General features: G+C 45.7%; 1 protein-coding gene across 1 annotated transcript; it reads right to left on the bottom strand.

Annotated features, from left to right (window-relative positions):
• Window positions 1-20,763: 20,763 nt before the first annotated feature.
• LOC123100305 (transcription factor ILI3) lies at window positions 20,764-21,807 on the bottom strand. The gene is made up of 2 exons (XM_044522247.1): window positions 21,533-21,807; window positions 20,764-21,324 (listed from the first exon to the last, which is right to left on the bottom strand). The coding sequence occupies exons 1-2, from the start codon at window positions 21,635-21,637 to the stop codon at window positions 21,172-21,174; spliced, it is 258 nt and encodes an 85-aa protein (XP_044378182.1). The 5' UTR covers window positions 21,638-21,807; the 3' UTR covers window positions 20,764-21,171.
• Between the last annotated feature and the right edge of the window lie 5,086 nt (window positions 21,808-26,893).

Below are 26,893 nucleotides of genomic sequence, written 5' to 3'. Positions count from 1 at the left end.
GACTGGGTCCGTAAACTGAGGATTGTCCTCATTGCTGCACAGAAGGCTTATGTCCTTAATGCACCGCTCGGTGTGCTGAACCTCGAGCGTCGTTTGTGGATGTTGCGAACATCTGACATACACGTTTTGATGACTACGTGATAGTTCAGTGCGTAATGTTGAACGGTTTAAAATTGTGGCACCAAAGACGGTTTTGAAACGTCGCAGAACATATGAGATGTTCCAAAGACTGAAATTGGGATTTCAGACTAGTGCCCACGTCAAGAGGTATGAGACCTCTGACAAGTTTCTTAAGCCTGCAAACTAAGGGAGAAAAGCTCAATCGTTGAGCATGTGCTCAGATTGTCTGAGTACTACAATCACTTGAATCGAGTGGGAGTTAATCTTCCAGATGAGATAGTGATGGTTCTCCATAGTCACTGCCACCAAGCTATTAGAGCTTCGTGATGAACTATAACATATCAGGGATAGACATGATGATCCTTGAGCAACTCGCGATGTTTGACACCGCGAAAGTAGAAATCAAGTAGGAGCATCAATTGTTGATGGTTAGTAAAACCACTAGTTTCTAGAAGGGCAAGGGCAAGAAGGGATACTTCATGAAACGGCAAATCAGTTGCTGCTCTAGTGAAGAAACCCAAGGTTGAACCCAAACCCGAGACTAAGTGCTTCTGAAATGAGGGGAACGGTCACTGAAGCAGAACTACCCTAGATACTTCGTAGATGAGAAGGCTGGCAAGGTCGACAGAAGTATATTGGATATACATTATATTAATGTGTACTTTACTAGTACTCCTAGTAGCACCAGGGTATTAGATACCGGTTCGGTTGCTAAGTGTTAGTAACTCGAAATAAAAGCTGCGGAATAAACGGAGACTAGCTAAAGGTGAGATGACGATATGTGTTTCCAAGGTTGATGTGATCAAGCATCGCATGCTCCCTCTACCATCGAGATTGGGGTTAAACCTGAATAATTGTTATTTGGTGTTTGCGTTAAGCATAGACATGATTGGATTATGTTTATCGCAATACGGTTATTCATTAAAGGAGAATAATGGTTACTCTGTCTATTTGAATAATACCTTCAATGGTCTTGCACCTAAAATGAATGGTTTATTGAATCTCGATCGTAGTGATACACATGTTCATGCCAAAAGATATAAGATAGTAATGATAGTACCACATACTTGTGGCACTGCCACTTGAGTCATATTGGTATAAAACGCATGAAGAAGCTCCATGTTGATGGATCTTTGGACTCACTCGTTTTTGAAAAGATTGAGACATGCGAACCATGTCTATTAGTATATATGCATGAAGAAAGTCCATACAGATGGATCATTTGGACTCACTTGATTTTGAATCACTTGAGACATGCAAATCATACCACATGGGCAAGATGACTGAAAGGCCTCGTTTTCAGTAAGATGGAACAAGAGAGCAACTTGTTGGAAGTAATACATTTGATGTGTGCAGTCCAATGAGTGCTGAGGCACGCAGTGGATATCGTTATGTTCTTACTTCACAGATGATTTGAGTAGATGCTGAGAATATTTACTTGATGAAACACAAGTCTGAATTATTGAAAGGTTCAAGTAATTTCAGAGTGAAGTTGAAGATCGTCGTGACAAGAGGATAAAATGTCTGTGATATGATCATAGAGATGAATATCTGAGTTACGAGTTTGGCACACAATTAAGAAATTGTGGAAATTGTTTCACGACTAATACCGCCTGGAACACCATATTGTGATGGTGTGTCCGAACATCATAACTGCACCCTATTGGATATGGTGCATACCATGATGTCTCTTATCGAATTACAACTATCGTTTATGGGTTAGGCATTAGAGACAACCGCATTCACTTTAAATAGGGCACCACGCAATTCCGTTGAGACGACACCGTATGAACTATGGTTTAGAGAAACCTAAGCTGTCGTCTCTTAAAAGTTTGGGGCTGCGACGCTTATGTGAAAAAGTTTCAGGCTGATAAGCTCGAACCCAAAGCGGATAAATGCATCTTCATAGAATACCCAAAACAGTTGGGTATACCTCCTATTTCAGATCTGGAAGCAAAAGTGATTGTTTCTAGAAACGGGTCCTTTCTCGAGGAAAAGTTTCTCTCGAAAGAATTGAGTGGGAGGATGGTGGAGACTTGATGAGGTCATTGAACCGTCACTTCAACTAATGTGTAGCAGGGCACAGGAAGTTGTTCCTGTGGCACCTACACCAATTGAAGTGGAAGCTTATGATAGTGATCATGAAACTTCAGATCAAGTCACTACCAAACCTCATAGGACGACAAGGATGCGTACTACTTCAGAGTGGTACGTAATCCTGTCTTGGAAGTCATGTTGCTAGACAACAATGAACCTACGAGCTATGGAGAAGCGATGGTGGGCCCGGATTCCGACGAATGGCTTGAGGCCATAAAATCCGAGAGGATCCATGTATGAAAACAAAGTATAGACTTTGAAAGAACTACTTGATGGTCGTAAGGCTGTTGGGTACAGATGGATTTTAAAGGGAAGACAGACAATGATGGTAAGTGTCACCATTAAGAAAGCTCGACTTGTCGTTAAGATGTTTTCCGGCAAGTTCAAGGAGTTGACTGCGATGAGACTTTCTCACTCGTAGCGATGCTAAGAGTCTGTTAGAATTATATTAGCAGTTACTGCATTATTTATGAAATCTTGCAGATAGGATGTCAAAACATTGTTTCCTCGACGATTTTCTTGAGGAAAGGTTGTATGTGATACAACCAGAAGGTTTTGTCAATCCTGAAAGATGCTAACAAGTATGCAAAGCTCCAGCAATCCTTCTAAGGATTGGAGTAAGCATCTCGGAGTTGGAATGAACGCTTTGATGAGATGATCAAAGATTTTGGGTTTATACAAGGTTCATGAGAAACTTGTATTTCCAAAGAAGTGAGTGGGAGCACTATAGAATTTTTGATGAGTATATGTTGTTAACATATTGTTGATCAGAAATGATGTAGAATTTCTGGAAAGCATCCAGGGTTATTTGAAAAGTGTTTTTAATGGAAAACCTGGATTAAGCTACTTGAACATTGAGCATCAAGATCTATAAGGATAGATCAAAAACGCTTAATAGTACTTTCAAATGAATACATACCGTGACAAGATTTTGAAGGAGTTCAAAATAGATCAGCAAAGAAGGAGTTCTTGGCTGTGTTACAAGGTGTGAGTATTGAGTAAGACTCAAGACCTGACCACGGCAGAAGAGAGAGAAAGGACGAAGGTCGTCCCCTATGCTTTAGACGTAGGCTCTACAGTATGCTATGCTGTGTACCGCACCTGAAGTGTGCCTTGCCATGAGTTAGTCAAGGGGTACAATAGTGATCCGGGAATGGATCACATGACAGCGGTCGAACTTATCCTTAGTATCTAGTGGACTAAGGAATTTTCTCGATTATGGAGGTGGTAAAACAGTTCGTCGTAAAGGGTTACGTCGATGCAAACTTTGACACTAATCCGGATGACTCTGAGTAGTAAACCGGATTCGTATAGTAGAGCAGTTATTTGGAATAGCTCCAAGTAGCGCGTGGTAGCTACATCTACAAGATGACATAGAGATTTGTAAAGCACACACGGATCTGAATGTTGCAGACCCGTTGACTAAAACCTCTCTCGTAAGCATAACATGATCAAACCCTAGAACTCATTGAGTGTTAATCACATGGTGATGTGGACTAGATTATTGACTCTAGTGAACTTTGAGTGTTAATCACATGGTGATGTGAACTAGATTATTGACTCTAGTGCAAGTGGGAGACTGTTGGAAATATGCCCTAGAGGCAATAATAAAATGGTTATTATTGTATTTCCTTGTTCATGATAATTGTCTGTTGTTCATGCTATAATTGTATTAACTGGAAACCGTAATACATGTGTGAATACATAGACCACAACATGTCCCTAGTAAGCCTCTAGTTGACTAGCTCGTTGATCAATAGATGGTTATGGTTTCCTGACCATGGACATTGGATGTCATTGATAACGGGATCACATCATTAGGAGAATGATGTGATGGACAAGACCCAATCCTAAGCATAGCACAAGATCGTGTAGTTCGTTTGCTAGAGCTTTTCTAATGTCAAGTATCATTTCCTTAGACCATGAGATTGTGCAACTCCCGGATACCGTAGGAATGCTTTGGGTGTACCAAACGTCACAACGTAACTGGGTGGCTATAAAGGTGCACTACAGGTATCTCCGAAAGTGTCTGTTGGGTTGGCACGAATCGAGACTGGGATTTGTCACTCCGTATGACGGAGAGGTATCTCTGGGCCCACTCGGTAATGCATCATCATAATGAGCTCAATGTGACCAAGTGTTTGGTCACGGGATCATGCATTACGGTACGAGTAAAGTGACTTGCCGGTAACGAGATTGAACAAGGTATTGGGATACCGACGATCGAATCTCGGGCAAGTAACGTACCGATTGACAAAGGGAATTGTATACGGGATTGATTGAATCCTCGACATCGTGGTTCATCCGATGAGATCATCGTGGAACATGTGGGAGCCAACATGGGTATCCAGATCCCGCTGTTGGTTATTGACCGGAGAGTCGTCTCGGTCATGTCTGCATGTCTCCCGAACCCGTAGGGTCTACACACTTAAGGTTCGGTGACGCTAGGGTTGTAGAGATATTAGTATGCGGAAATCCGAAAGTCGTTCGGAGTCCCGGATGAGATCCCGGACGTCACGAGGAGTTCCGGAATGGTCCGGAGGTAAAGATTTATATATGGGAAGTCCTATTTTGGCCACCGGAAAATGTTCGGGATTTTTCGGTATTGTACCGGGAAGGTTCTAGAAGGTTCCGAAGTGGGGCCCACCTGCATGGGGGGACCCACATGAACGTGGGTAGTGGGGGCAAGGCCCCACACCCCTGGTCAAGGCGCACCAAGATCCCACCTTAGAAGGAATAAGATCATATCCCGAAGGGATAAGATCAAGATCCCTAAAAAAGGGGGATAACAATCGGTGGGGAAGGGAAATGATGGGATTTCTTTCCCCCACCTTTGCCAACGCCCCAATGGACTTGGAGGGCAAGAAACCAGCCCCCTCCACCCCTATATATAGTGGGGAGGCGCGTGGGAGCAGCACCCCAAGCCCTGGCGCCTTCCTCCCTCCCGTGACACCTCTTCCTCCCCGCTTGCGCTTGGCGAAGCCCTGCCGGGATCCCGCTACTTCCACCACCACGCCGTCGTGCTGCTGGATCTCCATCAACTTCTCCTCCCCCCTTGCTAGATCAAGAAGGAGGAGACGTCCCCGCTCCGTACGTGCGTTGAACGCGGAGGTGCCGTCCGTTCGGCGCTAGGATCATCGGTGATTTGGATCACGACGAGTACGACTCCATCAACCCCGTTCTCTTGAACGCTTCCGCTCGCGATCTACAAGGGTATGTAGATGCACTCCTCCCCTCTCGTTGCTAGCATCTCCTAGATTGATCTTGGTGACACGTAGGAAAATTTTGAATTTCTGCTACGCTCCCCAACAGGCTGTTACACCCTATCGCCATGGACCCTGGCCGTAGCAAAAGGGTCAGATCCAAAAAAAATTACAAACTAGGGTCAGATCTCGACTAACTTTCACAAAAGGATCAAAACATGAAATTTTGTTGTCGAGAAATGTGAGAGCATATTGTGCCTCAAATCAGTCTGCTTCTCGTCTCAAATGTCCGGACGGACAGCCCGCTCGCTGACCGATTAAAAAAAGAAAGCGGTCCAGTCGGACGCCTCATACTGATCCTAAACGCTCAACCTGATTGGCACTCCTCATATCCAGTACAAATTTGAGGCGGATACCACGTCAGATCCAACCGACGCTGGCCCGCTTTACCCTACATATATTCGTCCACATCCCCTTGCCGGACCAAATTCTAGCCACTCCACTCCACCGCCAAGTTCCCTTCCAGCCAACTCCGGCCTTCTCCGACATGGCCGGCAGCGGATCCGAGTCCTCCTTCACCTGATCTTCGAATTGGGACCTCATCCCAGTCGGCCCCAAGGAGGAGATGGTCGTCTACATTGCGCTCCGCCCGCCCGCGAGGAGAACGATCGACATTGGCCGGACTCGATCCATGTGGAATCCATAGCATTAGTCCAAATGGCACTTGGATCGGGCACGAGACACAGCGCCGCTGCCTTGCCGGAGACTGTGCGCTCTGTTTGGCGACTGAATGTCGTGGCGAACGTGCAACCCCTTCTTGCTTCTAGATATGTTACAAATACAGGTTCCGGTCATGTCTATATTCGTGTGGGTATATGGATCGATATGTATGTTCACCGTTCCGCTATTGATCATTGATAGGGAAGTGTTCCGGTCATGTCTATACTTCACCGAACGTACAGGGTCACACACTTAAGGTTCATCTATCTGCTGGGCACTAGACAGGGAGTCAGAGAGAAAGTCGCCAGAAAATGTTTTGAAGACGACAAAAAAGTTTCAGAGAGAAAATCAGAAATGTTTCGAAGAAAAATCATCATACCAGATTTTTTTTGGAACGCGTCGAGAATTATTTTAGGTGGTGCCGAAAATGTTCTAGACCTTTTGGAATTTTCCGGAGAGAACGGTTGCGAAAAATCTTGTCCTAATGTGAGGGGACAAGATCCCACGAATCATGGGATGATGATGTAGGCGACACTATTAGGGTACACCCCCTTTTGGTGACTTTTTGTAAAGCCACCATTGGGGCTTCCCTTAAAGTAGTGGTGGACGATATGGGGAGGTGGCCCCCCACACATGGGTGGCCGACCAAGGAGGAGCTCCTCCCCCCCCCCCTGCGCGTTTTTGTGGCTTTTGGTGGAAAATATTCAAACCCCATTTTGGTCTTTCCCCCCAAGCCTCTACCCCTTGCTCCCACTACAAACAGAAGTGGAGAGGGCTCTCCATTCACTCAAGTTTCTCTCCACACAAGCCATGGTATGATCTGGCATTCTTTCTCCCCCCCTCCACGAAATAGTTTTGAAGTGTCGAAAGGTTGTCTAGTCTCCGGAGCCCTGCTGGATAGTTGACACCGGATGCATGCAACCCAGTAGAGTGGTCGTAGTTTTGATCTTAGTTCGAGGGACTAGCCGAGGATCTGCCTAAAGTTCTGTCCGAGAGAAAAAATCCTCACGGTTGGGAGGTTGTAAATTCTGAGCTGCGGGAATCTGCATCGATGATCTTCACCAACTCTACTTCCAATACGCTATAAGTTGGAAACGATCAGACCAAACCTCGAATTCATCTTCATAGTGGTCCTGGGATGGTTTGTAGGTCGGATTTTTTTTCCTGTTGCATTACCCTACAACCACTTCGAAGAGCGGTAAGTGCAATGTATTTTGGTCCTTATTTATTGAATCCTCGGGGATTTTTTCCACCATGCGCTGGGAATCTTTTTATCCTTATGGTTTGCAGATGTCCCACCTCCAACCACCAATCCGGAGGCCACGGGTGAGGTGTCCTGGATTTGGGGGTGCGCACCACGTCGGCTGCCGATCATGGGTCGGGCCGAGGACTATAGGATCGAAAGTATGTCTAGAGGGGGGGGGGGTGATTAGACTACTTGACCAAATAAAAATCTAGCCTTTTCCAATTTTATGTTTTGGCAGATTTTAGCAACTTAGCACTAGTCAAGCAACCAACCTACACATGCAAGTCTAAGAGTATAGCAGCGGAATGTAAAACATTGCACATGAAGGTAAAGGCAGGAGTTTGGAGAGAGCAAACGCAATGTAGACACGGAGATTTTTGGCGTGGTTTCGATAGGTGGTGCTATCGTACATCCACGTTGATGGAGACTTCAACCCACGAAGGGTAACGGTTGCGCGAGTCCACGGAGGGCTCCACCCACGAAGGGTCCATGAAGAAGCAACCTTGTCTATCCCACCATGGCCATCGCCCACGAAGGACTTGCGTCACTAGGGTAGATCTTCATGAAATAGGCGATCTCCTTGCCCGTACAAACTCCTTGGTTCAACTCCACAATATTGACGGAGGCTCCCAAGTGACTGAAGGAAATATGCCCTAGAGGCAATAATAAAGTATTATTTATTTCCTTGTATCATGATAAATGTTTATTATTCATGCTAGAATTGTATTAACCGGAAACATAATACATGTGTGAATATATAGACAAACAGAGTGTTACTAGTATGCCTCTACTTGACTAGCTCGTTAATCAAAGATGGTTATGTTTCCTAGCCATAGACATAAGTTGTCATTTGATTAATTAGATCACCTCATTAGGAGAATGACGTGATTGACTTGACCCATTCCGTTAGCTTAGCACTCGATCGTTTAGTATGTTGCTATTGCTTTCTTCATGACTTACACATGTTCCTATGACTATGAGATTATGCAACTCCCGTTTACCGGAGGAACACTTTGTGTGCTATCAAACGTCACAACGTAAATGGGTGATTATAAAGGTGCTCTACAGGTGTCTCCAAAGGTACTTGTTGGGTTGGCGTATTTCGAGATTAGGATTTGTCACTCCAATTGTCGGAGAGGTATCTCTGGGCCCACTCGGTAATGCACATCACTATAAGCCTTGCAAGCATTGTGACTAATGAGTTAGTTGCGGGATGATGTGTTACGGAACGAGTAAATAGACTTGCCGGTAACGAGATTGAACTAGGTATCGAGATACCGACGATCAAATCTCGGGCAAGTAACATACCGGTGACAAAGGGAACAACGTATGTTGTTATGCGGTCTGACCGATAAAGATCTTCGTAGAATATGTGGGAGCCAATATGGGCATCCAGGTCCCGCTATTGGTTATTGACCAGAGACGTGTCTCGGTCATGTCTACATAGTTCTCGAACCCGTAGGGTCCGCACGCTTAACGTTACGATGACAGTTTTATTGAGTTTTGATGTACCGAAGGAGTTCGGAGTCCCGGATGAGATCGGGGATATAACGAGGAGTCACGAAATGGTCGAGACGTAAAGATCGATATATTGGATGACTATATTCGGACTTCGGAAAGGTTCCGAGTGATTCGGGTATTTTTTGGAGTACCGGAGAGTTACGGGAATTCGTATTGGGCCTTAATGGGCCATACGGGAAAGGAGAGAAAGGCCTCAAAAGGTGGCCGCACCCCTCCCCATGGTCTGGCCCGAATTGGACTAGGGAAGGGGGGCGCACCCTTCCTTCTTTCTCCTTCCCCCTTCCCTTCTCCTACTCCCACAAGGAAAGGAGGAGTCCTACTCCCGGTGGGAGTAGGACTCCCCCCCTATGGCGCGACTCTCCCCTTGGCCGGCTGCCTCCCCCTTGCTCCTTTATATACGGGGGCAGGGGGGCACCCCAGAGACACAACAATTGATCCTTGAGATCTCTTAGCCGTGTGGGGTGCCCCCCTCCACCATATTACACCTCGATAATACCGTTGCGGAGCTTAGGCGAAGCCCTGCGTCGGTGGAACATCATCATCGTCACCACGCCGTCGTGCTGACGAAACTCTCCCTCAACACTCGGCTGGATCGGAGTTCGAGGGACGTCATCGAGCTGAACGTGTGTAGAACTCGGAGGTGCCATACGTTCGGTACTTGATCGGTCGGATCGTGAAGACGTACGACTACATCAACCGCGTTGTGATAACGCTTCCGCTGTCGGTCTACGAGGGTACGTGGACAACACTCTCCCCTCTCGTTGCTATGCATCACCATGATCTTGCGTGTGCGTAGGAAATTTTTTGAAATCACTACGTTCCCCAACAGTGACACCTAACCAATCTAGGAGACACCACTCTCCAAAAGGTAATAGATGGTGTGTTGATGATGAACTCCTTGCTCTTGTGCTTCAAATGATAGTCTCCCCAACACTCAACTCTCTCTCACAGATTTGGATTTGGTGGAAAGATGATTTGAGTGGAAAGCAACTTGGAGAAGGCTAGAGATCAAGATTTATGTGGTTGGAATGGAATACCTTGTCCTCAACACATGAGTAGGTGGTTCTCTCTCAGAAAATATATGATGGAAGTTTAGGCATGTTCTAATGGCTCTCTGCACGAATGAAGAGGGGGTGGAGGGGTATATATAGCCTCCACACAAAATCTAACCGTTACACACAAATCACCAAACTCGGTGGGACTGAATCAGAAAACTCGGTTGGACCGATTTAGTTCATAATGTGACTGTTAGGCATTTCGGTAGGACCGATATGATCAACTCGGTGGGACCGATGTGCTAGGGTTAGGGTAAAACCTCATCTCTGTTTGACCGATTACACAGACTCGGTGGGACCGATTTTGGTAATAGGCTAACCAGAGAGTTGGTCAGGCAAACTCGGTGGGACTGATTACAAAACTCGGTAAGACCGAATTTATTGCAACAGGAACCAGAGAGTTTGCAAGCCCATCTCGGTGAGACCAGGATCCCATCAGTGAGACCGAAGTGACTAGGGTTTGTGGCAGTGGCTATGTCAAGTGAACTCGGTGGCGCCGGATAAAATATTTTGATGGGGCCGAGTTTGACTTTTGGTTTGGGACATATGTGGATGTGAGAAAGTAGTTGAGGGTTTTTGGAACATATCACTAAGCATTTTGAGCAAGTAACCCATTAAGTAACACCTCATCCCCATTTAATAGTATTGGCTTTTCCTATGGACTCAATGTGATCTTGGATCACTAAAAGTAAAATGTAGAGTCTTGAGCTTTAGAGCTTGAGCCAATCTTTTGTCCTTAGCATTTTGAGGGGTCCACATTTCTCATCCATGCTATGCCAATCATTAAGCTTTCATGAAATATTTATCTTGAGATATCATTAGCTCAATGAGCTATATGTTGTTAGGAATTACCAAAACCACCCAGGGATAGTTGCACTTTCAATCTCCCCTTTTTGGTAATTGATGACAACATATAGATCAAAGCTTCGACAAATGATCATAAGATTGAAATACTTCGTCGCTTTGAGAAGTATGTGATAAGCAAGAGCTCCCCCTAAATTTGTGCATTATTTAAAATTTGCTTTTGAATGCAAACGCACAATCGATTAGGATCATGGGTTACTTTTCCATGTCACATACATCTTGGTGGAGCGCTTAAAATGATGGAAATTAAAAGCATGCACTCATCACCAAGCAAAGTGAATGATCATATAAGGGATAATATCATCCAAGCAAGCATTAAAGTAGCATATGATCAAACACATGATCAACCAAGTATCTCACACAGACATAGAGTATCAACCAAGCACACAAAAAGGTTCAACCAAAAGCAAGAGAGACAAAGAAGCAAAACACTCTCTCTCAAAGCCTATGATCTATACATTTCTCCCCCTTTGGCAACAAGTTACCAAAAAGTTCGAAAATGCATAGTGCTATGCGTCTCTTAGGCTTGGTCTTCGAAAGGTGGTGTAGAGAGAACTCCAAGGACGAAGGCATCAGTTGATGTAGTCGGAGCTGGTGGTGTGGCTGCTGGAGGTGGCACTGAAGCTGTTGCTGCTGGTGCTGATGATGTAGCTCTAGAATCTGGTACTGACACTGCAGCAGACCTCTGACCTCTAGTCACTCGCTGAAAAACATCTGTAGTAGCCTTCCCCTTCTTCTCTTATGCATCCTCCTGGAACTGCTCAACTGCTGTTTGTATCTCAAGAACCTTCAGATCAAGATCATAATATTGTTTCTATGATCCTTTCCAAGCTCTCCTGATTCTGAGTTAGGGTGGCCAAGCCCGTCTCAATCCTCAAAGTAGATTGGATCAGATATGCTAACTGATCTTGCTTGCTCTTCAGGAAAACTTGAGATGCTTCCTCTACACTTGGCATCTTGGCAGCTTTCTTTGCCTTAGCTTTAGCTCTCTTCTCTTGTGCTTGAGCTGATGATGGTTCATCCTCATTCATCACAACTTTGTTGTCTTCAAATTCAGGATATATAGGTAGATGCTCCTTGTCCAACAAGTAAGTACCTGTGCCCATCTTGGAGTTGATGAGCTCCTGAATATGTGAAGCATATCCACAAGATCTCTTCTGGTCAGCAGCTGTCCTCTTGATTGTCTCTACAATCAGACTCATGACCTTGAACTTTTGAGGGACATCAAATAGTTGCAGCAAGTTGATGGAATGTCCTCTAATCATCTTGTGATCTCCAGACTTGGGTAGTAAAGTGTGCCTTAGGATGGTGTTGATAGTAGGTAGACCAGACAACGGGTAATGTACATATCCAAGTTTGTGTGTCTCCAAAGCTTTATCAGGGATCTCTTTGTACATGTTTGCCATAGAGTTGTGGTCTTTCTTCTTCTTGGCATACACATCCAAGTCATCCTCATGTTCTTCTGGGGCATTGATCAGCTTGGCGCATTCTTCAACAGTTGATTGGTACCTTGTACCTTCAGACATCCATACTATCCTCCCATCTAGATAGAAATGAGCAGTGGAGTAAAACTGAATGATTAGCTCATCATTCCATTTGGTGACCTTCTGTCCAACAAACTTATCAACTCCACATGCTTTGAAGCTGTCATATACTCCTGGGAAGTGATCTTCTTTCTCCTTGATGTATTCCCAATCAACCCATCTCATGTCACAGACAATTGGCTTCTTGTCAAGCAAAATAGTCTCATAGAAGTCTTGCTGTTCTTTGGTATGAAACATGTAGTCAACTGCAGTCCTCCTCCTCACAAAATAGGGATCAGACTGTCTCCACAATCTCAGTCCAGCATCTTTCCTGATGTGCATGTCCTCAGCCACTAGATGAGCATCATTGTGGTCTGGAATCTTGGGTTTCAGTTTTCTCAATACATGAGATTCATCATCCTCTTCTTCAGCTTCAGGCACTGGGGCCTTATTCTTTTCTTCAGCTGGAATGTTTCTAGTGCTTCTCTTGGGCTTAGGGGGTTTCTGAGCTTGAGCTGTTGCTTTGGGAGCAGTCTTAGGCTTTGATGTTGCAGCCCCTGACTTGATAGCATCTCCCATAAGCTTCTGAGACTTGGGTGCTAGTGCAGCATCCTCTTCCTCTTCCTCTAAATCTCTTACCATAGTTGATTTTCCAAGAACTTTTGCAGATGTGGTTCTTGCCCTCTTTTTCTTCTTGTCATCTCCAACTGCCTCATCATCATCTGATTCTATTGTGAATTTCATGGTTTCTCCTGTTGGAACTTTTCTTGGCTTTGACATTGGGACTCTCTTGGCAGGTGCCTTCTTGTGCAACCATGGCTTAGTTGCAGCAGCTGTGCCATACTCTTTCTTTAGCACTTTCTCCCTTGAGGTGGCCTCATCCTCAACAACCACATAATCCTCATCTTCAGAGTCTGAGGTTCTCTTCTTCCTTGTTCTAGTGGCTGCCTTGGGAAAGTTACTTGGTGTGCTCTTGCTGCCCTCATCATAGCTGCTTGAGGGATCAGAACCCTCACTCAATTCACTTGTTCTTCAGATCTGTTCTGACTATCGCTCTGGGCAGACATCTTTGCAATCACACTGACAGCAAACCCAGTGAATAGATGTAGATGAGGTAGAGTGGATGAGCATCACAAAGTGCAGAGTTTTTTCAAAACAGATGACTCAAAAACTTAGTTTTAGTTCTCCACAGAAAGCATTTCGGAGCTACCGATTTGTTAAACTCGGTGATAACGAAGCAATTTTGGAACCTAAACTAGTGAACTCGGTCAGACCGAGTCACAGTTTGGTGGCCCCGAGATTGCTAGGGTTTCACAGAGAGTCGAACTCGGTCGCACCGATTTGCAGTTTTCGGTCAGACCGAAAACGCATGTGCAATGGCCTAAGCCAAATCGGTGAGACCGATTTCTACAACTCGGTCGATCCGAGACAAGTTCGGCGGAGACCTAACCCTAAATTTTCAAATCAAATCTAACCTAAAGAATGTCTTATGTGTTTACAAATTGTTCGGCGGAGACTAAAAAATTTCTTGCTTTTTAAAAATTGTTCACGAGTTTCAAAAAATGTTTGTGAATTGAAAAAATGCTCGCGAATTTGTAAAAAATGTTCAGACATTCAAAAAATATATCGATTTCATAAAAAATATCCGGGGATAAAATGTTCGCATATACAGAAATGTTCATGAATTTTAAAAATTATTCGAAAATTTCAAAATAATTTCAGCATTTCAAAAAGTTTGCCCATTCAAAAAAAATATTCACAAGTTTAAGGAATAAATTGACAAATTCAGAAAAGATTCGTGAATTGTAAAACTATGTTCATGAATTTGAAAAATGTTCATGTTTTCTACTTCGTACAAAATGTTAGGGAGAACAAAAAGTTTTCGCCTATTCAAAGACAGTTCATGAATTTGATAAAATGTTTACTAATTTCTTGAAAAGTTTATCTACTAGAAAATGTTCACCAATTCAAAAACATGTTCACAAGTTGAAAAAGTTATTTTTGAATTAGTAAAAATGTTAACAAATTTGAAACATGCTCATGATTTGCAGAAAATTTCTCGATTAAAAAAATTCTTGAATTTGGAAAATGTTCGGAAAATGAAAAGAAGAAAAGTGAAATAGAAACAGAAATTAAAATAGAAAAAAAGTTAAAATAATAAAAAAAGAAAATTCGTAAATGAAAAGGAGTAAGAAAACCCGGTTTGGGAAGGTTCTACAACCTTTCCAAAATTGGAAACCCGGTAGGAGGAAGCGGGTGGTGCGTGCATGGTCGCTAACCAGTGACCTGCGCGCCAAATAGGATCGCCACATCCGTCTCGCCTAAAGCTTTCCCGCAGCACGCACGCGTATAGGCCCAGTCCAGTAGCGTGTTACTCTGATGTGTTCGTTTGTTTTCTTTTTCTTTTTTTGTTAACTTTTTTTTTCTATTTTTTTTCGTTTCTTTGTTTTGCTGTTATACATCTACTGTATTTTGCATGTGTTTTCTTTCGTTTTTCTTTGTTTATTGCATGGTCACCTTCGTTTTTTCTTTTGTTTCTTTTTTATCTTTTAGTTTATTTCTTCGTTTTGAACCATTTTGTCTTGTTTTTCTTTGTTTCTTTGTTTTGCTGTTATAATTCTTTTTTGCATGTTTTTTCTTTGTTTATTGCATGGTTACCTTCGGTTTTTCTTTTGTTTCCTTTTTTATCTTTTAGTTTCTTTCTTGGTTTTGAACTGTTTTCTTTTGTTTTTCTTTGTTTCTTTATTTATTCTTTTTCTTTTTTTGGTTTCCTTTATTTCTTTTTTAGTTTCAATTGTGTTTTTTTTCTCATTTTTAGTTGTTCTTGTGTTTCATGCTACATTTTTTATATACGCCTAGTATATATTTTTAATACATGTTTAAAATTTTACAAATACAGGTTTAACATTTGTTCGTACACGGTCAACATGTTTTCTGTAGACGTTCTTAACAATTTTCAATGCTTGAGTAACATTTTTTAATACAAGGTTGACATTTTTTAATACATGGTCAACATTTTTCTATACACATTTGAACATTTTTAGGTTTAAATTTTTTTAGTACACGGGCCACATGTTTTCTATACACATTCTTAACATTTTTCGATGCTCGAATAACATTTTGCAATACAATGTTAACATATGTAAATACATACTCAACATTTTTCTATACACATTTGAACATTTTTAAATGATGTATTAAAAGATCATATACAAGATCAATGTTTTTTAATACATGATCAACATTCTTCTCTACACATTTAACATTTTTAAATGCTTGATTAACGTTTTTAATACACATCAACATTTTTCTATACACATTTAACATTTGTCAGATGCTTGATTAATATTTTTGATAATTATTAACATATTTTAAATGATTAATTAACATTTTTGAAATACAGAAGCAAAAAATTTCATACACATTGTAATTTTTTGTATTAATGAGAAACATTTTCTCTATACACCTTTAAGATTTTACAAATGAGTGGTTAACAATTTTTTTCAAAGGTTTTTTTCTGAAGTGTTTCTTATTATGTTTATTTGAATATTTAGAAGTAAAAAAAAAGCAAAAAGCAAAAACAAAAAACATGAAGAAACAAGGCTGTGGCATCCCGCGAGCTGGGCTGGCCCTTCTGGCGCTTGCCTTAACGCGATGGTTCCCTAAATCTCGCTATGAACGAGGGGAGCTCCTGCTCTGCGCTTTAAGCGCCATGGAGCGAAACCGGCACTCATGTTCTGGCTAGAATGGTGCGGCCCATCAATGCTGGCTGTGCAGGATCGCTCGGTCGTCGCCCTTGTCTGCTTCTTTTGGTCAGTCAATGGTTAACCAGTCAGCCGCTGACTTAAAAAAAATCCAGAAATTCAAGAAAATTTGTAGAAATCTAATAAAGTTCACTAAATTCGAATAAAGGCTCATCATTTTTGGAAAAAGTGCACAAATTGAAAAGGTTCATCGTTTTTGAAAATAGTTCATCAGTTTTGAAATAAAGTACACAAATTTGAAAAAAACATGATTTTTTAAAAATATAATCATTTTGGAAAAAACTAACGAAAAGTTGTAAAATCTTCATCGAATTTGAAAAAACTTGATGGATAATTAAAAAGTTCATTATTTTTTAGAAAAAGTTTATTGATTCTCAAAAAAGTTCATCGAAGTTGAAAAAATATCATAGAATTTGAAATGAATTTCATTGATTTTGAAAAAGAAATCAACTATTTTGGAAAAAGATTGTCGAATGCTAATTATTTTCATCAAATTTGAGAAAAATTTATTGAATTTGAAAAAGTTTGTGCATTTTGAAAAACAGCAAAGAAAAGAAACAGAAAAAGAAAGAAAAGGGCAAGGAAAAACCGGTCCAGAAGAGGAAAAAAGGAAACATCTGGGAAGCTTCCAGAAACTTCCCAAAACCGGGAGCTTCCGTGAATAGAAGAAAGTATAAAAGTAAAGAAGGAAGTTCATTATCACGTTAAGCCTGTCTGGTTGCTTTGCGTGAGTTCTATTTAACGTCTCTGGAGCGCAGAGAAGCTGTAGCTATACATGCATTTTTGGTAATCTAATGGTCACCGGTGAGATCATCCCCACGTCGGTCGGACGTTCTCGGGAGCCCTAGCTTTTCCCTGCGCACTGTTTGACTGCAATATGCACGACGACTGCGTTTGTTTGTTGTGTCCCAGTGTTCACCCGGAAAGAGCGCAACACGCCTTGACATTGCTTCGTTTCCCCAGGAATGTAGCACGGTCGCCACCACCGCCACCCCGGGCGTCGCCATCACCTTGACAAAAAGTTAGCTGGTGCTCCAGCTCGGTACTACTCCCGGCACGTGCATACTTGCACGGCAGCACAGAAAGAGACGCGCGTGTATCTATCGGCGGTGAGATAACATGTGTGTGCCTAATAAATGGCCAAAGCCAGGTGTGATGATGTGGAACACACTTTTGGAGCTTCGGTGTACCGCAGAAATAGGATACACGCGTTGCGTTGATCTGCATGGCATGGCATGCATACCTAGGCGCATACCCAATACGGGCCTGCCCTTCCGCTACGTGTGGGCTCGCCCAGGGCTCCGTCTCGCCGGCCCGGCTGCAGGGCCTTAATCAGATCTCGGGCGGCAGCGCAATCAATCGCTCACCGGTCCGCCCCCTCCGGCCCGGGCCATGTCGTTCGCCGGGCGCGACAGCGGGCCACCCGCGGCGCCGGCGCGGGAGACTAGATCCGACACCGCCTACGCGCCCATGCTCCCGCTCAGCTCGGTCAATGGCGCAACGCATCCCAGGCGTCGCGCGCCATACCGCCGCGGCCGCACCCCGCACGCGCGCGCGGCGCAGCTTCCACCACGTACGCCCTCCGCCGAGACCGAGAGCCGGTCGGTCGAGGCACCTTTTCTCCGTCGCTTTCCGATGCCGACGAGTCGCCTCGGGGCCGTCCTGCGGTGTCTCGCGGTGCCGATGCAAGACACCGGCCCGGGCGCGACGCACTAAGTCCACAAAGCTGTCCTTTGGGAAGGTCTTGCTCGTGATGCTTTGAGACGACCTGTTGCCCAGGAGCGTGCGCGCCCCATGGCATGGTGGCTTGTCCATGACGACGGACGGACGCGCTGGCCATTCTTGACGCTCGCGTCGCGTGCAGCGCAAAACAAGCACAGGCCTGATGGATGAGTCAGTCGGGCCGCTGTGCCGCCTACATGGCCCGGACTGGCGCACAGGAACAGCGAAAGTGAGATCTGTGTGGGTGGCCAGGGCAGGGCCATCTATCTCACCAGTCATCGGCATTCAGCAGCAACGCGTGCCTGTGTCTGTTGCCTCGTTGCCCGCCCGACCGACTGGCCGGCCCCTACGCGCGCCGGGACAGATTCGCCTTTTATGAGCAGCTGCCGTGCCGGATCCAACGGTACGCCGACAGCGACCCCGCCGGCCCTGCACAGTACCACCGCCGGACCCCTGCTGTCCTGCAAGTGGATCGCCGGGGAGGAAACCAAACCAACCGATCGGCGACCGGCCACCACCTGCCAGTCCAACCGCCGGCCGCCGGTAGCTGCAACAGTAATAGCGAGCACCTCCCAGATCCGAGCGAGTCCTTCTCACCCGCACGCCACGTCTCGGACAGGCTCCGCGGATACACACCACACATGCAAAGGTGCGAGTAGCACACCGGACGGGCATGCGTTCCTCGTGCACGTCTCGTACGACGCCATACTAGTATAATGCGCACGAGCCACCGGGCACGTACGCGTGGATCGAGCAATTGATTAGCACTAGTTCAGCTGTGACTTGTGTGATTCGCAGCTCGCCGATGTGTTGACCGGCCTGACAAGACAAGTGAGGCACATTTCTAGGGAGAGACTGACCGAGACTGGACACGCCTCCTCGTTACAGGGGCACCGCACCGCACCGGCCGGGCGGGCTGGCTTCACGTCGCAGACAGAAAGTTTGTTTCCTCCACGAATTGCTCGCTCCGAGGCCGAGACCATTTCCATGCCTTGCTCCTGCAGACACACCCGCACGCACACACGCATCGGGGGGATGCACGCATCTCCGGCTCTGCTTTCCACGCACCAGCCAGAAGAACCTGAGCCTGAACACCGGCGGCCCATCCAGGGTTTTGGAACTCATAAACAAACAGCTAGTTTATGCGTCTCTGGAGAGAGATCGAGCCGGCTTTCCCCTCCCCTCAGGCTCCAGATTAACAAAGCTGTGCCCGTTCCCTGCACGGTTTCTTGAGCGGTAGCCATTTTCCTAAGCGCGTGGGTTTTGTATGTATCGGCCAAGGTCTTGGAATGCACGAGCAATTAGTCACGCTGACCCATTGAGGGCAGGAATCTATAGACGGACTTGGCAAATTTAACCCCTCCGACGTTAATAGGCGCGTCCTATCAGTTTCTAAACATGTCTGTTTTAAGCTTCTATGCAACTTTGATCTACATTTTGTCCCTTATATGTCTGGTTACATGCCTGTAATTTGTGAAGACGGAAAAAGAAAGAAAGAGAGAAATGACGGTCCGGGTTGGGCTGCATCCTGCGTGGCGGACTAACTATCCTATGGTTTGGATATAAGAGTTTGTAGACAGTATAAAACTGATATGATTGTCTGGCGGGTCACTTTTTTCTTCTCTCCTGTCCGAACACTAACCTGGTATGTCCACGGATGTTTGAGAAGGATTTGAGGGTACTGCTCTAAGATAATCCATAACCCGCGTGTTCGATGGAGTATAGTATACTGTCTGTAGCTGTGCACAGGCCGAGAGATTTTGACTAGGCTATTTGATCGAGAACTAAAGCCGGGGATACACCTGCGCAGTCCGTGAGATCGGAGAAAGCAAAACCGTCGGCACCATCACAGTGGAAGCGAGAGCAAGCCGTTCCACTGGAGACGACGATGTAGATACGGACAAAGAAAGGCCACACTGTGCACGCGCTTGAAACGCAGGTGACGGAATGCAAGTGTTTTCTATTTGTAGTATACGTATATGATCCACTTCGAACATGAGACGTCTCTATAAACCAAAATAACCAGAAGAAAACACTACGGATCTCATGCTTTGGCAGCTGATCGGACGGCTCTCGTACCTGCACTGCCATGTCGATCGACTTGTGTTTTTCTTTTTACTGTTGATCGACTATAGTTTGGAGGGATCCGACGCCGTGCTTGATTGCGGAGATCTTGTTTGCGAAAAGTTGACATTTCATGGGGCCAAGTTCACAAAAGATGAAGACACCTGCTTTTCGTGGGGCCTATCACTCGAGAAGCCAAAATGTTGACCCTCTAGGTAATAGGGCTCTTTTGCATCATGGAACGTCTCGCTCATTTTTATATCTTCTTACATTTACAAGCACACCGACTATTTCGACGGTACATGCGCACGTACGCCCGCTAGCACGCACGAGAGGTTCTTCATTTTTCTATGGTCCTGTTTGGATACTCTAACTTAGCTAGATGTTAGAGTTAGTTTTTAGCTCATGACTAACCTTGAACTAACTCTAGTCAAAGAGGTGTTTGGATGACAAGGTTAGATTAACAATAAATGCACTAGGAGAACTAGCTCCAATTAGCACATCTTGGATGGGATAGTTTTTTAGGTGGGTTAGATGCAACTAGTTTAAACTAGTCTCATGTTTGAAGACTTTAGAGCTATTTGAACCCAAACTAGCTCAAACTAGCTCTAACCCATGAATCAAAACAGGGCCTACGTGGCACTTGCACATTGCTCCAAATAACTTGACCGTACGGAGTAGTAAGTTATGCAGAGAAGACGTGGCAGTAATTAAACAGATAGTACAAAAACAGACAGTTCTCCGTAGTCCACGGTCGTCGTTAACCTAGCTAGCTTGTCCGTTGGAAAACAGGGACAAAGCTAGCAATTGATAGTACTAGTAGTAGTACAAAACAACACCTCTATAGCTAGAGGATGCATCTCATCAGTCTGAGAGAAACTAATCAGTAGAAAACAGTGACAAAGCTACAGGCCTATAACAGCACAAACACACACGTCTACAAGCTAGTAGTAATACACTCAGCTAATCAGTAGAAGTACCATATATATTATTAACCTCTACCAACCCGGTGCATAAATGAAACACAGTGGAGTAGGAGTATACCGGAAGCTAAATGAGGGCCTCACAAACACAAACACACACAGACGACGACGTACCGGAGACGGGGGAGCAGGAAGGAAAAGAAACAAGCAGCAGCTAAAAAATGCTATGCCTCTCTTGTTGTCTTCTCTTCTCTTGTCTTGCCTCTTCGTCTCCCTCTTCGGCCGATGAATTCAAGCTAATATATATGTAGCTACTGCCTACTGGCTCGATCGGTAGGATAAAATCCGGCTAGCGGAGAAGGCTCCGGATGATCTCGGCCTGGGGGCTGGTCTCGTCCAAGGTCGACATTAGCTCCGAGAGCCTATCGGAGAGATCGTCAACCTCCTGGTGGAGGCTCTTGATGTATCCGCACGTCTCCTTCAGTAGCTTCGACGCCGACGACTGCACAGCACAGCGTAGCATTCATGTCAGGAACAGTGAGGAAGAAAAATAACAGCGTTAATCCTTCTCAGGGTGGACTTGGCGGCGCCGCCATGACGAAATGCACCGTCGCGGCCGGCCTGTACGTCAGTGACGGTGCACTGCACGGACGCACGCACGGAACAAGCAACTCGCAGGAGGACCAATGCGCGCTCGCGTGAGTACGTACCCGGCTCGCGGAGCGGCGGCGGGATGATTCCGGGAGCACCGCCTGGATCTTGGAGATGAGCTCGTTGATCTCTTCGTCGGTGATCCGGCCACGGCGGCTCGACATCTCCCTCTCTCTCTCTGCGGCCGGCTGTGATCGGAGACAGCTAAGCTTGGCTTTCCTTGCTTGCTCGTGTATGTGTTGATGCTTTACCTTGGCTGGTGATTCAGCCGATGAAGCGTCTGCGTGTGACACTGTGATGGTCAGTGTCTTAGTGAGAGGAGAGCAGAGAGAACGAGGAGGTAGGCAGGCAGCGCAGCCGGGGTGGCTATTTGAAGGAGAACGGGGGCATAGATCGTCATATTGATAGCGAAAAGAGGCCACGGGCCCACTGCGCCTTCATTTAGGCCCGGGCTCCCGACACTGGCCCCAAAATGACCAGGCCCGGCCTCCAGACACTGGAGGACCCAGAATGTTGACCAGGCCCGGCCCATGGGCTCCAGGAGTCATGCCAGGACCCCCCCCCCCCCCCCCCAGGTCCGGGGCACCATTGCTCCACTGTCCTCTGTGATTATGATTTCGAACAATGTGTGCCAGTCAGCCAGAGTAAATACTGCAAGTATGAGCATCTTTTTTTTGGGAGAAATACTTGTATTACTCAATCACAATGTCTTTACAGTCATCAAGGACAATTCCCAAAACTTCATCAGGACCGGACCCTAACCAAGTTATAGTCCATCCTTCTACTCTAACAATTCTAGCTAAACTACCACTAGCCTTATTCTGAGAACAAGAAACTTAAGCAAAACAAGTTTTCCTAAGACACAATAGCAGGCTTATTTCATTCACCAAGGAGGCATAAACTGACCGATCTACTTCGTCACAAGAGACCATAGACACCGCCATACTCGAACCCATTTCGATAGCAATGGGAAGTCCAGTTCTCTGAACTGCTAAAGATAGACCTTCCATGATTGCACATAATTCAGCTTCTAAAGCATCTCTGCAAGAGAATAGTGCTCTGCAAGTAGAAAATATGATCTCGCCCTGGTATCTCGAAGTATCTCTGACAGGCGCTACGCCCAAAAACTGTCATACGAGACATGTCGGGGATATTACCCCGCAGCGTAAACCGGTCGGAAATATAACCCGGCCGGACTTGGCGGTTCACTTGAGACCCGACTAAGACATGACGATTCACTGGCGACCCGTTTGGACCTGTCGGTTTACGATTCATTGGTAATCCGGCAGGCTGGTCAGAGGAGCGACAAGACCCGGTGGCCCAACGTGCGGTTCATGAAGGCCGGTTCATACTATGGTGGGCCACTTTACAAGGAAAGGCATAAGGAATATTTACCTTATAAAGAGTTAAGACCCGGACTTGTATCCGGTTTGTATTAGAAGGTAGACTAGTCCTAATCCTAATAGGACTCCACATGTAACCCACCCCTTCAACATATATAAGGAGGGGCAGGGCTCCCCAAAGAGGGACAAGCGACAAGCAAGAAGAAACAATCTCTAGGGCTAGACACAAAGAACCGATTTACCGGCGACTCCCTCGTGATCATAATGAGACCTAGCCTCAAACAACATGTAGGGTTGTTACCGGATGATGTTTCCCGGGGCCCGAAGCTGTCTAAATCCTTGTCTTGTGTTGCGTCTCTCGATTCCACTCAACCCTTCTCAAGCTACCACATAGATGGGTTGGCCTCGCGACTAAGTCCTGACACTAAGGACATCTGCCGTGACAAAACAACGACAGTTGGCGCCCACCGTGGGGCCAGGCGCACGGTGGTGTTGAGTTCTTGGAGGGATCACTCCTAGGGATCGAGGGGCTCGTAATTTTTCGGATAAAAAAGCTGGTTTTGAAAGGATTTGCATCAACGCCAAGTTCATCGGTCCAGATTTGAAGATTTGTGAGATTTAAGGTTCAAGAAAAATTTAGGGTTGCCTGCGTGGCCGCACGCGACATGGCGACCCGTCCGGGTCGATTTCCGCTGCGCTATTCTACGAAGTCGCTGAGCCCGATCGGAGGCAAAATTCGCTGCAGCCCGGCGTGGCCAGTCAAAGAAACACAACCACGTTTTACCATCCACGGACAAGCACCCTGGATCTCCCCAAAGGAATTATTCATAGTTTACTACGTGAAGACCGGGTCAAATCCAAAGAAACATCATGTATTACTTTAACTAGTACTAGTAGTGAATACTAGTACCAGGACGTGGAGCCGTTGGTAGTATTGGTTTGGCTTTTCAATTACCAAAAGAAGAAGAGCACTTTCAGAAAAAGACCGCGACGTGGAGGAGGACACGGACGTGAGCCAATGGATACAGCCACGACTCGGAAGCAGATGTCTTCGCGGACTCGAGCTCCGCTGTTGACTTGCAAGCTGGTTTGGGCCTACGCTTCGCGACCGCAAGTGGTTGCTGTCGTCACGTTTTTGCTTCGTCAGCCATAGCTGCACCAAGCCAGCCTCACCTTCGCCTCCACACTGCCGTGTCGACCTGCGCTGCCGCTGTGCCAAGCTGGACTCCAAGTCGCTTGCAGATATACCTCAACCACAGCGGGGCCAAGCTGCCCGCCGCTGCTCCGGTCCGGTTTACAACGCGGAGGGTACTATGCATTATCAAGCGCCAGCATCTGGGTTTATCCGGCAAAAAATACAATGTGTTATTTTTCTTATGTATTTATAAGTATATGTTAATTCATCCGACAACAATTACTCTGGCCTGTAATATTTTTATGCAGGAAGACTATTAAAAAAGGGGTGGTAGTATACCACGGAGGTACGTTCGGCTGTGCCGCGCAGTTTCACGGACACGCGTATCGCGGTCCGGTTTAAATCAACGCGCCGGCTAACTTGCCCGTCCGCGCCACCTTACAACGCCACGGACGACTCGCCCGTCCGCCCTTGCCGCTGGTTCACGCGTCCGCACCGGTTTATAACACGGAGGACAACTGGCTCGTGTGTGCCGGCTTACAAGGCCGCGACCGACTCATCACTCCGAAGCCGCTTCTGATGCTGCGGTGGTTTTACTGTCCGCCCAAACATCAGGTGGTATTCATCTAAATTTATGTATTAAACACTTATTGTTTCTTGTCAAAGAACAATTACTCTGTCCTGTAATATTTTTACACAGGACAATTTTTATGCCATTCACGGACACGCGTATCATGGTCCGATTTACATCAACGCGCCGGCTGACTCGCCCGTCCGCACCACCATACAACACCACGGACGACTCGCCCGTCCGCCCTGGCCACCGGTTCATGCGTCCGCGCCAGTTTACAACGCGGAGGACAACTTGCTCGTCCGCACCGGTTTACAACGCCGCGGCCGGTTCATCCGTCTGCTCGTATGGCCGACTCGTCCATGATTGATGTTAGCTTCACCGTGGTGATCATCAACTCCGCGGTGGATATTTTCTGGCTAACATATCAGGTGAAATCCATCCACTATATTTTCACATTATATATTGCTTTCTTTAAAAAAGAGCAAATACTCTGGCTTGCAAGTTTTCCAATGCAGGACAAATTGTCTATCACAAAAAGGGATTATTATATCGCTGAGCTATTGGATAATCCATGCCGGTTTATATCGCGATCCAGTCCGCGTCAACTCGTCAGGACCGTGCGAATTACCCAATAACACGTGCACAGCCGCCGTCCCCCGCAGTCCGGTCTACACCAGCATACGACCGATTTCCCCCGTCTGCACCGGCTTACAATGCCGCGGCCGACTCATCTGTACGAGCTGCCTCTGATGCTGCGGTCGTCCTTGTCATCCGTCTCTCGCGGCCTGGTCTACATCAACATACCGGGCCGCACCCGTCCGCATGAAGCTGTTTATTGAGTATGAGCAAGTCACAGCTTGGGTAGCCCGATTTTCTTTCAAACAAAATGGAGGCAAATGATCATATACTATCAACAGCCGTTTACACTGGTGGCTCAATGGGCAGGCGCACAAGTCGCCGCCACTACAGTTTGGACAACTTCAAATAGCCAGTTGGAAGGAACCATTGGCCGAGTTGCTGACACGGTTCATACGGGATCATTTATAACCTGCCGCAGTCACCTCAACCTTCTGTGGATTCATATCATGCTATCAACACCAATGATATACAAGTTATGCCGGTTTATATCACGGTCAAATATGGAGAATCTCAAGCCAACTCCTCGAGTCACCTTGAGACTCGGGGGCTACAATGATATGACTCAGCAAATGTTGCCGGTTTTCAGTGAAGCCAAGAACCCCAGGACGTTGGAGGGAAAGATAACCCGGTCCCGGAGGCTACTACCATCTTGATGAAAATTTAAAGGTCGTCAGAAAATTTCCGGTTCAAAATGAAGAATGGCGGTTTAAGATCCGGTTCAAGGGAATCTGTTCTCCCACAAAAGCTCTGAAGCTCTCAAAACCGGTTTGAAAATGTCCGGTTCAAAAAGGAATTAACTTCTCGCAAGTTCGAGTTTAAAGGCCGTCAGAAAATTTTCGGCTGAAAATGAAGATTCCGGTTTAAAATCCGGTTCAAGGGAAAGATGTCTCCCACAAAGCTTTGAAGCCCTCAATATCCGGTTCAAAATCCCGGTTCAAGAAGAATTTATCTCTTGCAAAAAGTTAAAAGTTGCCGAAGAGGACCTGCTGCCATGATGCGCGGTTCAAACATGGGTATCCCGCCTTATTGGCCTATCATATTATTGATCACATGGGGGCTTCTATTTTATAAAGCAGCGTCCGGTTTACCCCTTGATTCAGCTTATCAAAGCTTTATATAAAAATCACTTGGGGGCTTGGTCGTATCCGAACCATAGCTACACCTCTTGATCGGCGCAATACCACAACATCACTTGGGGGCTTGGTCGTATCCGAACTATAGTCACACCTCTTGATCGGCTCAAAGCCAAATTACTCCGGGGCCAAAGAGAGTGTTGTAAAACAACAACTCAAACATGGGCACCCACTGAGCACAGCTCAAAATGTTACTTGGGGATTCTTTGCTGTCGAAATGAACAAAGAATCTACACTTGTAATAGGCTATCAAGCCAGGGCTTGGAAGCCTGGTGTATACACCTAAAACCCCGGGTTAGCCTCCCTATTTAAGTAAGTCACTCCACCCAGGTAAACCTGGTATGACCCTTCGAACTTTGGCGAGTTACTCCAGAAAAGGATCCTGAACTTGTCAAGTTAAAATGATGATTAGTTAAGGATTGAGGACCATCTTAAAAGGCTTGGTGAAATGGTTTAATTCAGTGGCCTGGCAGCCCATGAAAAGCCTCGAATTTGGGGCCTGGCAGCCCGTGAAAAGCCTCGACTACAAGTTTTCATTTGCTTTTTGCTAAGTTTTTCTCTCTTTTGACAAAGCTTATGATGTTTTCTGTTAAACC

Source organism: Triticum aestivum, chromosome 4D, assembly GCF_018294505.1.
Source record: "Triticum aestivum cultivar Chinese Spring chromosome 4D, IWGSC CS RefSeq v2.1, whole genome shotgun sequence".
NCBI classification, from domain to species: domain Eukaryota; kingdom Viridiplantae; phylum Streptophyta; class Magnoliopsida; order Poales; family Poaceae; genus Triticum; species Triticum aestivum.
This window is presented reverse-complemented; position numbering and strand designations above follow the sequence as displayed.